Here is a 16,575-nt window from a genome sequence, read left to right as displayed (position 1 = left end):
GCACAGATCCTGTAAAAAAAAAAAACTGATGATTTGACCATATTGGACAGAGAGGAGAGGACTGCGGGTTGTCTAGCGAAAGCACATACAGTATGGACATATCCTCCGCTCTTTCCCTGCGATAATAGAGGGAGAGAGGAATCAATCGGGGTCTTGAGGGCGGAAACATAAAAATGCAATAGCCTGAGCCATTATGAGAGCCACAATACAATACTAGGCTCTCCCTGGGTACGAGAATAAAACAAGAAACCCAGAGCGCGGCTCCGATCCCCGCTGTCTCTCCTCATTCAAGTGCGTCCTCCTCCTTCATGTTCCATCATTTTGTGTTCAGACACAAACTGGCAACAATAGAATCAGGTGGGGGGGAAATATCAACATCGATTTAGCCCGGGAAATTGTCAAAATGATAACAGAAGTGATCCCTGCCGCTCTTGAACAGCCATTTGTCATTGTGCAAACAAGTTACGACGGTGCCCTGAACGCTGTGCTCTCCACGAGGCACCGTGACTTCTTTGCGATAGTCCCGATTTCCACAAACGGGCGTATATACTACACCAGTAACAGGTTTTTCATTCTGAAATGAGCTCTTTGATTCTCCCCTCTTACATGGCGGACGGCCACGGGGGCCTTGTCCTTCCTTATTCAGTGGTGGAAGAAGTACTCAGATATTTTACTAAAGTAAAAGTAGCGATACCACAATATAAAAATACTCTGTTACAAGTTAAAAGGCCTGTGTTCAAAATGTTACTTGACTAAAAGTACAAAGGTGTTGGCATCAAAATATACTCAAAGTACCAAAAGTAACAGTACTGAAATGTTTGAAAATAGCAGATCTACAAGCTCACAACGTGTCGCGATGCGACACGTTGTGAGCTTGTAGATCAGCTATTTATAATAGCCTATGTATAAAATAGGGCTAAAGTGGTTAATGTATGTTTTATAATATAATAATTTCTATCTGCAAAGTAACTAGTAACTCTAGTTAAAGTTTTCAAATAATTGTAGTGGAGTAAAAGTACAATATTTGCCTCTGAGATGCAGTGGAGTAGAAGTAAAAGTACAGAAAATCGGAAATACTCCAGTACTACACCATACAGTAACAGGCTTTTCCTTCTGAAATGAGCTCTTGGATTCTCCCCTCTTACATGGGGGGACGGCCACGGGGGCCTTGTCCTTATTTGCCCCGCACTTGCTCCCAAACTTGTCCAATTTCACATTTGCAGAGTATTAGCCGCTCAGCTGTTGTTTTGTTTCTCTGCCTATTTTCGGTAGCGCGACACCGCCACGCCACTAAAGCATAAATCGGGCTTTACTCCTCCGGTGCTGGAGGTGAGCCTCCCACTCGTTGCTGCTCCCCACATGTCAGTCACGCCAGATGACTGCCACTGGAGCATGAAAGCCATCTATCTTTCTCTCTCTCCCTCGTTTTCTCTCGCAGCTACATAAAAACCCCCCCAATTCCCTAGAAACGACAGACAGACAAAGCCTCTCTGCCTCTTTACCTTACCTCAGACGTGCCTCCATAGTCTATATCCAAGCCACTACCCGCTAACTTTGATACTCTGATTCTCAATCTGTTCAAACAGAGAGTTGAATGGCAAGGGGTTCCAGACATTTTCCATGCCAAGGACCCCAAATGGATGTGGATTGCAAAATTGATTTATAAAAAAAATTGTAATAATACAAAAAAGGAAAATAGCCGATCTACAAGCTCACATTGCGTCACTTAGTGACTATAACGACATGCCCACAATAGGGACACCAGGTTGATAGTGGTTAAACTGGCACAATCATCTTTTCCCCCCTTTCATTTCTAATTTAACTCAATATTTGAAAGAATATTAGGTGATTGCTTCCTCGGCATACTGGCACAAGAAACCTGGCGCTGATTGGTCTCTAGACTCTAGCGGATGGTGATATTAGTCCCCAACACACACACACACACACACACACACACACACACACACACACACACACACACACACACACACACACACACACACACACACACACACACACACACACACACACACACACACACACAGACATAATGCCATAATTATTCATCATGATGGACTTGAAGTTATGATCATTATTGTCGTCATCTTCATCATCATCATTGCCTCATTGTTATTGTCATCGCTTATCACCATCATGTTCATCCTCCTCATCGCAATGATGTGTTCTGTTCCAACATTATTGACAGCTCCATTATCATCATCAACAGCAAGCAAAATGCAAACATCTGAAAACACCATGGAGTGGAATAACCTTAATGGCAGTGGAATAACCTTAATGGCAGTAGAGGCGATCTGTTACAAGTAAAAAGTCTGGGATTCTAAATGTACTTGAGTAAAAGTACAAAATTATTGGTATCAAGATGTAATTAAAGTTCCAAACGTAGAAAGTACTCATTATGCAGAATGTCCCGTTTTTCATTTTCAAATGGCCGAAATGTACAGAATATAGGGCTGAAGTGGTTAATGCATGTTTAGTAAAATCTACAAAGTAACTACTGACTAAAGTTTTCAAATAATTGTAGTGGAGTAAAAGTACAATATTTGTCACTGAGATGTAGTGGAGTAGAAGTAAAAGTACTGAAATTTGGAAATACTCCAGTAAAGTAAAACAAAATACCTCAAAATTGTAGTTAAGTACAGTACGTGAGTAAATGTTCTTAGTTACTTTACACCACTGCAAATGCGTTACATTTGTACACTCCAGGAGTTAACAAGACATGACTCAGTCATGTATACCAGCTCGCTTTCTGTTTTCTCTGGTTTCTCTCACAGAATCTGGCAACACTGCTAGTGGCTCCCCATTGGCTTAGACCTGTTGCTTATTTATCTCGCAGAATCTGGCAACACTGCCATAGAGGCGAGAGGCGTGTCTAGTAACCATAGCTTGGGAGGACGAGACCGCCCGTTCAGAGTATGGGAAAGTATCCCCATTGGCTTAAAGGACAGCCAATGATGAAAAAGTGTCGAGAAAGTTGACTAGACTCAGTCTCTTCTTCAGACCAGCGTGCTTTGCAAGCTGGTAAAAAAAAAGCTCCATTGACAGCTCCATTATCATCATCAACAGCAAGCAAAACGCAACATTTGAAAACGCCATGGAGTGGAATTACCTTAATGGCGGTGGAGGCGATCTGGATGTGGTGCAGCTTGCGCAGGGTGCTCTCTCTGTCAATGAAGTAGGAGGCGGCCAGCTGGTGCAGAGCCTCCAGGGTCACGGTGGAGGAGTTACCCGAGTATTCACTCACCTCGGCTTTCTTACTCAGTTTCCTCTTATCCACAAATATCGTTAAGGCCTCTTCTCCTGTGCATGAGGAGAGAACATGTGATAGCATTGAGGTTAACGTTCGTTAGTTACGTTTGAAATAAAGGAATACTTTGATTACTTTGATCGTCGGTTCCTCTTTTTTTTTACGTGCCTCAGAGTGAAATCGCTCTTTTGTAGTTTTAATTGAAATTTGGGAATTAACCCATTAACCCATTTAGACCGGGAAAGCATCTGTGTGTGATTTTTAGATGTCTTTGGCTATTTCAAAAATAGCAGATCTACAAGCTCGTAGCGCGGCACCGAGTGCCGCGCTACGAGCTTGTAGATGTGCTATTTTCGAAACTTCATGAAAATTCTTGGAAATCTTTGAATATAATTTGTTTTAAAATTTTTAACTCAAATCTTTGCTTCTGGGGGATTCTACAAATGTCTTCTAAATCCTAACAGTTTTTTGAAAAAAAAAATGCTGCTATAATATCAGTGGTTCTCAAACTTTTCTCATGTCACGGACACCCAATATAATTATGCATTTGGCCGCGGACCCCCATCTCAAAACATTTTGTTCGCTTTAAAACGATATACATATTCAAAGATTTGCAAAAAAAAATCACGATCATCATCCAAAAATAGCAGATCTACAAGCTCATAGCGTGGCACTCGGTGCCGCGCTATGAGCTTGTAGATCTGCTATTTTTGAATAGCCCCCAAAAAATCTAAAAATGACACACACAGATGCGTTCCCGGTCTTAATGGGTTAAGGCCTGAGGCCGATTCAACAAATGTCTTAATCTAAATCCTAACAGTTTTCTGAAACACTTCAAATCTGGTTCAAATCTAAAATAACAGATGCTTCCCCCGTCTTAATGTGTTAAGGCTACAGTAGGTGGCCCAGTGACTTTGACCAGTTTCCCTTTCAAAACCTTTGCATCATGCATGTCACACAAAGAGAATGCGATGCGTTTTGTTGATATAACACGTTGTTTTTTTCATATAGAGTCCTATCCACAAACCCACCATTTAACTTCCACAATCCACATGATCAAAACCATTGGTGTTTGGTGTGCCGCATTCTGTTTGTGTGACATGCATGATGCATGATGGTTTTGAAAGTGAAACCGATCAAAGTCACTGGCCACCTACTGTACATCTGAAAGCATCTGAAACGATGCGTCAGTACTAACTGTACGGTCAGTACTTTTCATGTCACGTGACCGTTAGTTTTGGACACAGTGGAAATAGGACGACTACAGTATATCCACAGCACATGAATGTATTCTATACATATTTTTCTTTTTGATTTCTAACTGTGTATATGATTTTTTTTGCACAGTATTGTGTATTAAATGTTTCGATGAATTGAATACAGAGGACCCCAATGGAAACAAGCCATAGGCTTTCTCGGGTTTAAAATCCTCTCAGCAGACCTTGTATTGAACTTTCCTGTGCTTTTTTTTGCAAACTGCTAATAAAGTATTCAATGAAGTATTCAATCAATCAATTCATTGTGTTGCTCAAGGACTTGACATGAGGACAGCAATGGAGATAATAGCTGATACACACTATGATACAGCGTGTATCTTAGTGTGTACAAATGTAACCAAATGTAACCAAATGTAACCAAATTCGTTACATTTGTACACTCCCAGAAGTTAAATTCAGTCTAAGGATTTTACTGTGGCTACCAGACACCGTCTATGACCACTGGGGCCACCTGCCACCAAATAATGATAGTAGCCACTGTCTGATAATGCAGTGGTTCTTAAACTTTTTCATATCAAGGACCCCCAAAAGTATATGTATTTGGCCGCGTACCCCCATCTCAACATATTTTGTTCCAGGGACCCCCAGAAGCAAAGATTTGAGTTAAAAATGTTCGCTTTAAAATACATATATACAAAGATTTGCACAAATGTTCAAACATTTTCAAAAATAGCAGATCTACAAGCTCATAGCACGGCACTCGGTGCCGCGCTATGAGCTTGTATATCTGCTATTTTTGAATAGCCAAAGTATAAAAGGTTAAAGTGGTAAAAATGATTGTGATGCTATATTAAGACATTTTGCTGGGTACCCCCTGGAACCCCCCTAAGGACCCCTGGGGGTCCCCGGACCCCACTTTGAGAACCAATGTGATAATGGCAATCAATACTTGTGTATAACCCATTATTTCTTGAGACGCTCGTGCAGCCGCTTCTCTTTTTATCGCCCATAGGTCAGATCTATACTTGACAGTGCTCCACACTGCTGCACAACATTTCATGACAATTCCTTTTACTTTTCTAACTCGGCTGTTGATGGCTGGCCCTTTTTAATATTGCCCTCTGTTTATTCATTTCTCAAAAGTTCATATGTTTCTGAACACATAACAGGGTAGTGATTTATAACCCATAGCATTCACTTCTCTGGCTAAAACCCAGGGTCGGGGCAAAAAGCTCCTCATTCTATTCTCTCCTCTTTCATACCACTGAGATTTGGCTGCGTGCCAGAGGAGTGAGCGTTGCATTGGCTCCGAGAGCTCCATTTGGAGAAAGGGAGGGAGGGGTGAATTATACAGAGCTTGCTCACAAACACGACCTTTCGGGAGCCAAGCCTTGGGTCTAAAGTAATTGACAAGTGTTGCTTTGTAAGAGGAAATCTGCTTTTCCAGACCCCCATATATGGGAGTCTTTCTTATATTATGAAATTAAAAGTTTTTTTGTTGTTGTTTTTTTGCCCTCGGTGCAGGCAGGCACCAATAATGATTATCCATCCACCGTACTACAGAAAACCCAAACTGTGGTGACAACAGGGAGAGAGGCATGTATGTTAGAGCACACACACAGTAAAATACTGAGAGTACAAATAGAACCACATGATCCATATATAGTTCCATTTGTACACTATAGAGTTAAATGAACACCAAGGATATTAAAGTGCACAAGCTTATACCAACAGTATAATCACAATGCATTTTTTGAAGACAATTTCTATGCGGTGAGCCGTTATCCATGATCCCAACAAAGTCTGTGTTATGCGTGATTTGGTTACTAACTGTGACTGAGTTATTGCACCATGTCAAACAGTTTTCAGTGCACCCCCCCCCCCCCCAAAAAAAAAGAAAGAAAGAAAGAAAAAAATAAGAACGTTGTCTGCATTTGACTCAGAGAGAAATAATTCCCCAATATGTCTACAGTGGTGGTGTCTAGAGCAGTGGGTTTCAACCTTTTTCATATCAAGGTCCATTATTTATTTGGCATTTGAGCCACGGACCACCATTTGATGAGATTTAGCCTCTCAGACCCAAGAATTTTGTTGTCGTTGAATAACGGCCACAATTCCATGCTGTGTTGATGTTGGTACCAATAGGAGACACAACAGGCAAATGTTGATCAAAATAACAATTCTTCTCCATTCTCTAATTTTGTAGGCTTCTTGTAAATTTAGTAATGCAGATTTTTAACAATGATTTAACTCTTGAGAGTGTAAAATGAAACCAAAATGGACCCGTAAGGGTCCATTTGGTTTCATTTTACACTCTCAAGAGTTAAAGATCTATAAGGGTCCATCTGGTTACCAACTCTCCATCGTTTAGCTGGGGACCACCTGGAACCCCCTCAAGGACCACTGGTGGTCCCCGGACCACTGGTTGAGAACCACTGAGACTAGAGCACTGATTTTCATTCTTTCACATTTCAAGTACCCCCCGTTTTATATGCATTATAGGCCACGGACCCCAATTTCATATGATTTAAAAACGTTTCACTGTAAAATCCTCAGTGTACAGTGCAAAATATGGAACCAAAACAGTCAGAGTTACAGACAAATGAGGGTGCATTTGGTATCAATCATTTAGCTGTGGACCCTCTGGAACCCCCCCACCCTCTGAGTACCCGGACCCCCCACGTTGAGAAGCACTGATTCTCAACAGGGAGCACCTTAACACATTGACTGCCATTGACTTCCATAAGAAGTCATATGGTGTTTTCAGTAATTACGATAGAGGGCGCTCTTCCGCAACCTGTGACTGATCCTGGGACTCCCGAAGAAGAGTACACCCGGAAATCACGTGATCTAAACAAATTCCAACGTTATCAGATTCATAAAAATACTTTTATCTCTGATTTATTTTCCCAGATTGTGTTTTTGGTGAAAACAAGCCATATTCAACTGCTGATAATTAAAGAACGGAAGGTTGCGGTTACAAATTTTCTTTTCCAGATGATAGAAGAGATCACCCCCCCCCCCCTCCCTAGACATCTGTTGTTTACATCTTCTTTGAAAAAAAAAAAAATATGTGCGTCTCAGGAGATTAGCAAAAACGCTGGCGGTGACGGATGAATTAATGAATTAATTCCTGGCAGTCAATGTGTTAAGGGTGCATGCATGTTGTAGATCCCCCAAAAAATAATATAATCAATCATCACGATTGCTGTGTTTCATTGTTTACCTCCCAGTGTAGCTGACAGCAGGAAGTGCGTTCCATACTTCCTGATCAGATTGTCGGTGATCATCTGGGTCGTGGGCCTGTGACCCAGCAGGCGAATGTTCCGATTGAACTCGGGAGTCAGGGGTAATGGAGACTCCAGGAAATCTCTCCTCTCCACCGCCAGGTTGTTCACTTTCCACCTCCCAAACTCTCTAAAAAGCATCAAATGACAAAACAACAACAACATAAAAATAGGGGGGATGTCAAAAAGCCATTTTGGAAAATAAGGCAGCTATTACCGGCATAGTTCTATTGACATGTGTATAGCAGGGATAAAAGTGTGGCAACACGGGCACAAAACACACTGCAGGGAAGGCAATATCATTGACCTTAAGATTTAACAATGGAATAAGAGGATAAAATGCAGAGAGAGAGACACTCTATAGGAGCACCAAGGCTTCGAATGCTATCAGTGCATTGAATGGGACATTATCACGTTTTATCAGACCATTGAATGGGCGAGTATGCGATATACTGACCTACCCGCGATATATGAGAGAGAGAGAGAGAGAGAGAGAGAGAGAGAGAGAGAGAGAGAGAGAGAGAGAGAGAGAGAGAGAGAATAGTGAAAAGAACTCAGACTCTGTCAGACAGCAGACCAGGTAGCATTTTGTAAGATGAATGCTGTCTGGGAGGCGGGTCGTGCTCATAGAATGCGTCTGACAGATGCTTTGCTTAATAACCCAGTCATGACAGAGATATGCACTGACAGGGGGAGAAAAAAATTGTGCGGGTAATACCCCCATGGTCGACACATCCGGTGTTTTCAATTATGAGAGAGGAAACAAAAGTGCAGGAGGGAAGAATAAATGGAACTTGTGAAAGCGCTCTGAACAAAGGCATCTCATCAGCCCTTTGTTGCCTTATCATGTTCTTCTGTTTTCCAGTGACAAGCGATACTAGCTGACCTCCAGGAGAGCAGCTTTTTTTGTTTATATTAAATCCCTCGTGCTTCAGTGATTATAATATCCGAGCATGTTCATTTTTAATTGCCTCTGGCAGCTTGAAGACGATAATGGTATGAGTCAGGGTTAAGTGTAAACTGCTGGCATAATCTAACTGCAGACAACCATGTTTAACCCTTTAAGACCGGGAACGCGTCATAATATGTCTTTCTTTGGCTATTCAAAAATAGTAGATGAGCTTGTAGATCTGCTATTTTTTGAAAAATAGTGAAAATGTGTGAACAATCTTGGAATAGGCTATATATTTTTTAAAGCGAACATTTTTAACTCTGTTACAACTTCTGGGGGTCCCTGGAACAAAATATTTTGAGATGGGGGTCCACGGCTAGATACATTTTCAAAGGATTAGGATTTAGAAGACATTAAATCCCCCAGAAGCAAAGATTTGAGTTACAAACTAAAAAAAATATATATTCACAGATTTACACACATTTTGACGATTTATTTTAAAAATAGCAGATCTACAAGCTCATAGCACGGCACCGAGCTATGAGCTTGTATATCTGTTATTTTTTAATAGCCCAAAGACATCTTAAAATGACACACAGATGCGTTCCCGCTCCGGTCTAAATGGGTTAAATGGAGGCAGAAATGGAAGTTACTCAAAGGGCTTCGTAAGCTGCAACAGTACATCTCCCTTTTACTGGTTTTCTGGTCAGTCTTTTTTTTATTCTTCCTCAAAGATTAAGGAAATCCAAAATAACAAAAGGAGAATAAGAAAGATACAAATATACGCTATAGCCATTCTCACACAATCTGTTTTCCAATCGATAAATGCACGAGTACATTTGTAGAATTCTTGCCTCGGGCAGTTCTTTGAGAGCTCTTGGAGCTATGACTGCAAGTGGCAGTGTTATGAATCATATCATACATAAATAGTTATAATGGTTATTTTCTGAACGTTTTCATCTCCTTGCAAAGTGTCATTAACAGATCTATTTATATAATTGAACTGGCTCATGAATCTCACGCTTTTCACTGCTTTCCCCTGCATGCAGCTTCTTTAGCAACTGGTGAACAACACAAATTAAATAATATAATACTATAAAATGTAGAAAACACTTATGTCTGTCTGTTTGTCTGTCCTCATCCATTTGTCTCCTCACAGAATCACTTCGGCCACATTTAAGCACTGTATTAGCATATTTCTGAAATCTCAATTAACACTCATTAACACTGCTGTCGGTGGAAAAGGTGGGAGTGACTCAGACAGCTGTGCCAGGCTTAATTGATCCAGGTGTTTCCACTTGTCTAATTGTGCTCCGCTCTTTATAGTAGCACGCTGTATCTGGGCTCAGGGATGTACTGTAGACACACGCAGCACTGGCCGATTAGAGAAAGAGTTAGCTCAATGGTGCAAATATATAAAGGACTTTGATTTAAAGGTTTCATGACATTCAGTTTTACAACACATTAAAAGTCTTTATCATGGTCCTTCAAACGTGTATTAAAATGTTTTAACTGAAAAATCCACTCCAGTGATCCATGGCAGATTTTGTTCTATCTGATTCCTAAAACCTTTTTCAACTGCAATGGAAACAAAATCTTTGCCTGCGGGGGTCGCTGTTGAGGGATTTTGCCTGTCAATCATCGCCTCCGCTCAGGGACAGGGACATAGTTATGTGGCCATTTTGTCATGCATTTCTCTCCAAGTGGGTTGGTACACACAGGCACTGCTGGCCATTGACATATGCAGGAACTGACAGAGCAGATTTTGTATTATTGTGTTACTTAGCATTTACAGATATTGATGAAAGAGCCTGCACCAGATTAATAAAGTGTGATACAATACCTGCACTATGTGTGAGCACGTAAATTGCGTTTATCTCATGCTAGAGGATTTGAGCTACAAATTAGACAACCGTTCTGGATCAACAGCTTATTGATAGTGTTGCAGAAAACTGGAATTCTGAGAAGAAGGTCTACAAAGTTATCCACCTGTTTCCACGGGAATTAACTGGGGCACATCAGGCCCTATGCACAGGCCTGGTGGGGGACATATCCGGCGGAGGCACCGCATATGTATAGCCTACAACCGGAACTGACGCCCACTCTCCTCTGGAAACTTGTGGATATAGGATTTTCAAATATTCTCAGCTCAGAATACATTGATGTTTTGAATTGATATATTTAGTTAATGCTTTACCAAATAAATGATAATAATTTGCTCCATCAACGTTTCGTTTGAATCAAGAAATGAAAAGGCATTTGAAAACACAATATTTCACATGAGCTCTGATTTTAGGGTCAACATTAACCCAGGCTCCCTATTGTGCATCACCTTCAGCGTGCTTCCTATGCACAACTAAGTATTTAGATGTACTTAAAGTGCGTAGCATCATGCTTCACTTCCTGGATGTATTTTTTTCACAGACTCGAAGAAGAAATATGATGCTTTTGTTTTAAAACTTTTTTTTTTTACATGACAAAAAAAGCAAGGGATCCTTTTTTGTAATGGTGCACTACTGTAAATCATTTTAACACATTGACTGCTATTGACGTCCAATAGAAGTCATTTCAAATCCAACGCTTGACTGCCATTGACTTCCGTAGACGTCATGTGGTGTTTTCAGTCATTACGATAGAGGGCGCTCTTTCGCAACCTGTGACTGATGCTGGGACGCCCGAAGAAGAATTACACCCCGGAAATCAAGTGATCTAAAAGGATTCCAGCCCGTCCGGTCTAACCTTATCAGATTTATAAAAAAACATGTATCTCTGATTTATTTTCCCAGATTGCGTTTTTGGTGAAAACACGCAGTGGTGGAAAAAGTAGCCTACTCCAATGTTTTACTTAAGTAAAAGTATCAATTCTGCAATGTAGAAGTACTCTGTTACAAGTAAATATCCGGAATTCAAAATTTACTTGAGTAAAAGTACAAAATTATTCGTATCAAAATGTACTTAAAGTACCAAAAGTAAAAGTACTAAAATGTTTGAAAACAGCAGATCTACAAGCTCACAACGCGTTGCGATGCGACGCGTTGTGAGCTTGTAGATAGGCTATTTTCAAATAGCTTATGTATAAAATAGGGCTGCAGTGGTTAATGTATGTTTTATAATGTAATAATGTATATCTGCAAAGTAACTAGTAACTAAAGTTTTCATATAATTGTAGTGGAGATAAAGTACAATAATTTGCCTCTGAGATGTAGTGGAGTAGAAGTACAAGTATAGACAATTGGAAATACTCCAGTAAAGTAAAAGTACCTCAAAATTGTACTTAAGTACAGTACTTGAGTAAATGTACTTAGTTACTTTACACCAATGAAAACAAGCCATATTCAACTGCCGATTACTAAAGAACGGAAGATCGCCGCGGTTACAATGTTTCTTTTCCAGATGATAGAAGAGACCCTTGTCCCTCCCCCCCCCCCCCCCCCCCCCGCCAGACATCTGTTTTTTAAATCTCATTTGGAAAAATATATTCTGTGGGTCTCGGAGGATTAGTAGAAACGCTGGCGGTGGCATGCAGATGTATGATTTAATTAATTCCTGGCAGTCAATGTGTTAACGATACACATCAGATGGTTTTTATTTAACATTTTAACATTGGTAAGTCTCTCCTGTGAAATTACTTTTCATATTTACAAGCCAAATTCAGTTCTGTACTTTTATGCTAGATAAGCACTTAAATCACCATTTGCATTTAAACCTAAAGGGTACTTCATTGACCAGGGTCCCCATGGGGTACTTGGTCCCCTCCTTTTTTCCCTATACACCAAATCTCGCCTATATTACTTCCCAGAATATGGATGCGAGGGTTCATATGGTTTAGTCACAGTTTATACCAAAATCAGATTATAGACGACGCCTTTGAGCTGTCCTGTAAAGTGGGTGGCCCCACGATGGCACACCCATTGGGTGGGTCACATTAATTTGAAATGATCTGTTTTTGAATAGGTCTCATAAATCTTGAAAACTAAAAAAAAATACATTAAAAAACGAAAGAGTAATTGACTTATTTTCATACAAGAAAGTAACCATTAAAGCAACCAGCAGCCTAATCATTCACTTTTGATGAGAACTGCTGACCCTGTGTATCTTGAAGCCCTTCCATTACGTTAACTTATTCAGTTATGATGGAGAAAGCAGAAATGTAATCTGAAATAAAATATATGGCCTGAAAAGGCCTACCGTATGCTCTACACACACACACACACACACACACACACACACACACGCACACGCACACGCACACGCACACGCACATGCACACGCACACACACACTGGAAAGAGCAGGAACTTTCGTATGACTCCACATGAAAATAGAGGTCAAGCAGACATTTCTTAAAAGAGGTAAACACAACACTATATGAAGGTATGGCCATGCACTCTGCTCCCATGTGCGCCCAGTACGCCTTGTGCATTTGCACTCTGAGCCATTTAGAACGAGACCTCCCCCCCCCTGCAGCACTATAAGTTCAGTGAATGAGCACTGTGTGTGCACCGAGCAGATAAGGCTGCAACTTGTAGCATTTGGCTGTTGACATAGTGAAGGAGAAGAACAAAGTGCTGCAGAGTTATTTCACATGCATAATAAACCAGATTAATGTTCAGCCTAAATGAACAATTACAGTCAGATTGCTCCTCGCACGTCGGTGCCCACTTGTAATTACAAAAGTCTAAGTGAGGGTCAGGGTCTAACTCTTCTTGCCTGCCACTGGTAATAATCTATCATTGTTTCATAAAAGAATGAAAGAAAATACAATTTATTTTAGTAATAAGAAAATGAATCTTAAAGAGCCATTGAATAACTTTGTTCTCATTGAAAAGCTTCCTTGACATTTTAAGGACCCTTTAGAGCCATAAGAATCAACACGGTCTCACTCGTCTACACCTATGGATCAACATAAACAATATTCTATTGTATTTTAACCCATTGAGACCGGGAACGCATCTGTGTCATTTTAAGATTTCTTTGGGCTGCTCAAAAATAGCTAAATAGCGCAGCATCGAGTGCCACGCCGTGAGCTTGTAGATCTGCAATTTGTTTTTTAAATCGTGGAAAATTTGTGCAAATCTTTGAATATATATTTTAAAGCGAACATTTGTAACTCAAATATGTGATTCTACAAATGTTTTCTAAATCCTAACAGTTTTTTGAAAAACCTTATGTTGCTTTAGTGTTCAGTGTTCTCAAACATCAGTGGTTCTCAAACTTTTTCATGTAAAGGACCCCCAAAATGACATATATTTGTCCGCGGACCCCCATCTCTATATATAATATTTTGTTCCAGGGACCCCCAGAGGCAAAGATTTGAGTAAAAAATGTTTGCTTTAAAAATATATCTATTCAAAGATTTGCAAGATTTGCAATAGCAGATCTGCAAGCTCATAGCGTGGCACTCGGTGCCGCACTATGAGCTTGTATATCTGCTATTTTTGAATAGCCAAAGTATAAAATAATGGTTAAAGTGGTTACGCAAGATGCGTTAGCGGTTTTAATGGGTTAATGAAGGTTGTGAAGACAAAACAATGAGTAATTTGTATGGATCGCACATTTACAGGACAATGCATTCTCCAAGGAATGCTACAGCTATAATGTTGCACAGTGATCTTTTTTCACAGTAAAAGCTTTGACTGCTGTAATAATCAGAACAGGTTGAGCAACCTTGGCTGCATGATGATGGATGGAGAGACTATGGCCTTTTGAAAGGGTATATATCATATTAAACCGGGAGTAATGAGGAAAGCCCCCAACACCCAGATGTTTGAATGATACATTCAATGTAAATCCCTCTGACTTCAAGCTATACTTCACACCAAAGGCACTAAATTTGCAGCGGAAAACGTTTCATTCTGTTCCCATACATTGTAACATAGTTACTGTAACATTACATACATAGTAAAAAAAAAAGTAAGAAGTGCTTACTATTGAGTTAACTTCATATCTTCATCGGGGAGAGATAAAATGCCATGTATGCAAAATACATAATTAGTCCCATTTATTTAATCTGTTTAAATGTCCTCCTGTGTGTATTGATCAGCATTCACAGCCTCCCAAATTAACATAAATGTACCTACATTAACATAATCCAAAGCCATATAAGGAAAAGCAGGTCACATTTTGGCATAGTAGGTAAAGTAAACGTGGAGGCATCCTAAGTCTGTAGAGGAGGATACATTGGACATTCCTAAGTATGATGTTTTATGTTAAACTCAAAAAAGTGCTCCTTGGAGCATTGGAGCACAGGTCTCCACCAGGTCAGGTAGGTTAGTGTGGGCCAGCATTGTTGGGAATTCGCCAATCAGGCTGGAGTGTGAAAAATCGGACGGATCCGTCTTGATCACTTGACTAACGAGATAATGTGTACCGATTTGCGTGATATTTGGACAACATTTGTAGGAGTAAAATGGTTGGCGCTATAATAGGGCAATGTTGAAAATGTCATGGAAATTGCATGCTGCGTTCATGATTTGAGGCAATTTGTTCAAAACGGAGCACTCAGGATGGAATATGAAAAATCTGAAAGACCCGTTTCGTTTATTGACTATAGAGATGCTGTGTACCGATTTGCGTGATGTTTGGACAAAATCTGTAAGAGTACTGTCAAAAAAAGTGTTTTACAAAAAGCGGCCTCCTGGTGGCGCTATAACTTTGGGGACAGGAAGTGTGTGTGCACAGTTTCGCTGTGATCAAGCCAACAGTGCCGGACATAAGCTGCTCACAGACGGGCACACACGCACGAACGCACACACGCACGAACGCACGCACGCACGCACGCACGCACGCACGCACGCACGCACGCACGCACGCACGCACGCACGCACGCACGCACGCACGCACGCACGCACGCACGCAGGCAGGCAGGCAGGCAGGCAGGCAGGCAGGCACGCACGCACGCACGCACGCACGCACGCACGGACGGACGGACGGACGGACGGACGGACGGACGGACGGACGGACGGACGGACGGACGGACGGACGGACGGACGGACGGACGGACGGACGGACGGACGGACGGACAGGGTGAAAAACATTGTCTCGGCCATGCCTTTCGGCCTGGCGGAGACAATAAGTTTGATATAGTTAAATCCCCTCTTACTAACAATGTTGCCTACAAATGTACTTTTATCATGTTTCGTAAATGAGACCCACAGAGGGTAGAATGGATGCGCTGACCTTTCTGCTGACACTGTAGTATTTACACAAAGGCCTTGACTAATTTGTTGGTCAGGTATGTCGTCTGGAGTTATTAATCTTGACTTCATTTCATGCCATCCAAATAAATGACCTCTTCAAGTGGGACACTGTGTCTCCTGAGCTCCACTCTGCAATGTGAAATCGCTCGTTCAAAGCCACGGCACGTACGTGTGAGAGAGAGAGAGAGAGAGAGAGAGAGAGAGAGAGAGAGAGAGAGAGAGAGAGAGAGAGAGAGAATTCACACAAATCCCCTCTGTTGTTCATTCCTTCAGTTATCATTGATGGTGATAAGCTAGCACTGTCTTGTCCCAACCTCCTGATAGGCCAGTAGGTTCATGTGTCCTAGAGGGAGATGAGGAAAGGAAATAGGTTTCACTTCAGAGTTTCTTTTATATAACAGGATATATATATTTATTTTATTTTATTTCTTTTTTTGGGGGGCTGAATTCCCCATAAATGTGCTTCTGCTTTACACATAATTTGAAGAAGTTTATCAGTGTGGCTTTAATCATATTAACCCATTCAAACCGGGAACGCATCTGTGTAACCACTTTATCCATATTTTATACTATTATAGTGCCGCGCTACGAGCTTGTAGATCTGCTATTTTTGAAAAATCTTAAACATTTGTGCAAATATTTGAATATATATATATATGGGGAACATTTTTGACTCAAATCTTTGCTTCTTATCTGGAGGTCCCTGGAACAAAATA

General features: G+C 40.9%; 1 protein-coding gene across 1 annotated transcript in view; it reads right to left on the bottom strand.

Annotated features, from left to right (window-relative positions):
• Nucleotides 1–16,575, bottom strand: part of brinp3a.2 (bone morphogenetic protein/retinoic acid inducible neural-specific 3a, tandem duplicate 2) — a gene marked incomplete at both ends in the record, with an annotated part of 43,621 nt that overhangs the window by 19,241 nt on the left and 7,805 nt on the right. The window contains 2 exon segments of the mRNA XM_080429809.1: nt 3,128–3,318; nt 7,709–7,899. Of these exon segments, the coding sequence (XP_080285935.1) occupies nt 3,128–3,318; nt 7,709–7,899 (382 nt within the window).

The sequence above is a fragment of the Gymnoscopelus braueri genome (genome assembly GCF_963280865.1).
Source record: "Gymnoscopelus braueri genome assembly, chromosome: 6".
NCBI classification, from domain to species: domain Eukaryota; kingdom Metazoa; phylum Chordata; class Actinopteri; order Myctophiformes; family Myctophidae; genus Gymnoscopelus; species Gymnoscopelus braueri.
The sequence above is the reverse complement of the archived record's forward strand: the minus strand, read 5'-3'. Positions and strand labels throughout refer to the sequence as shown.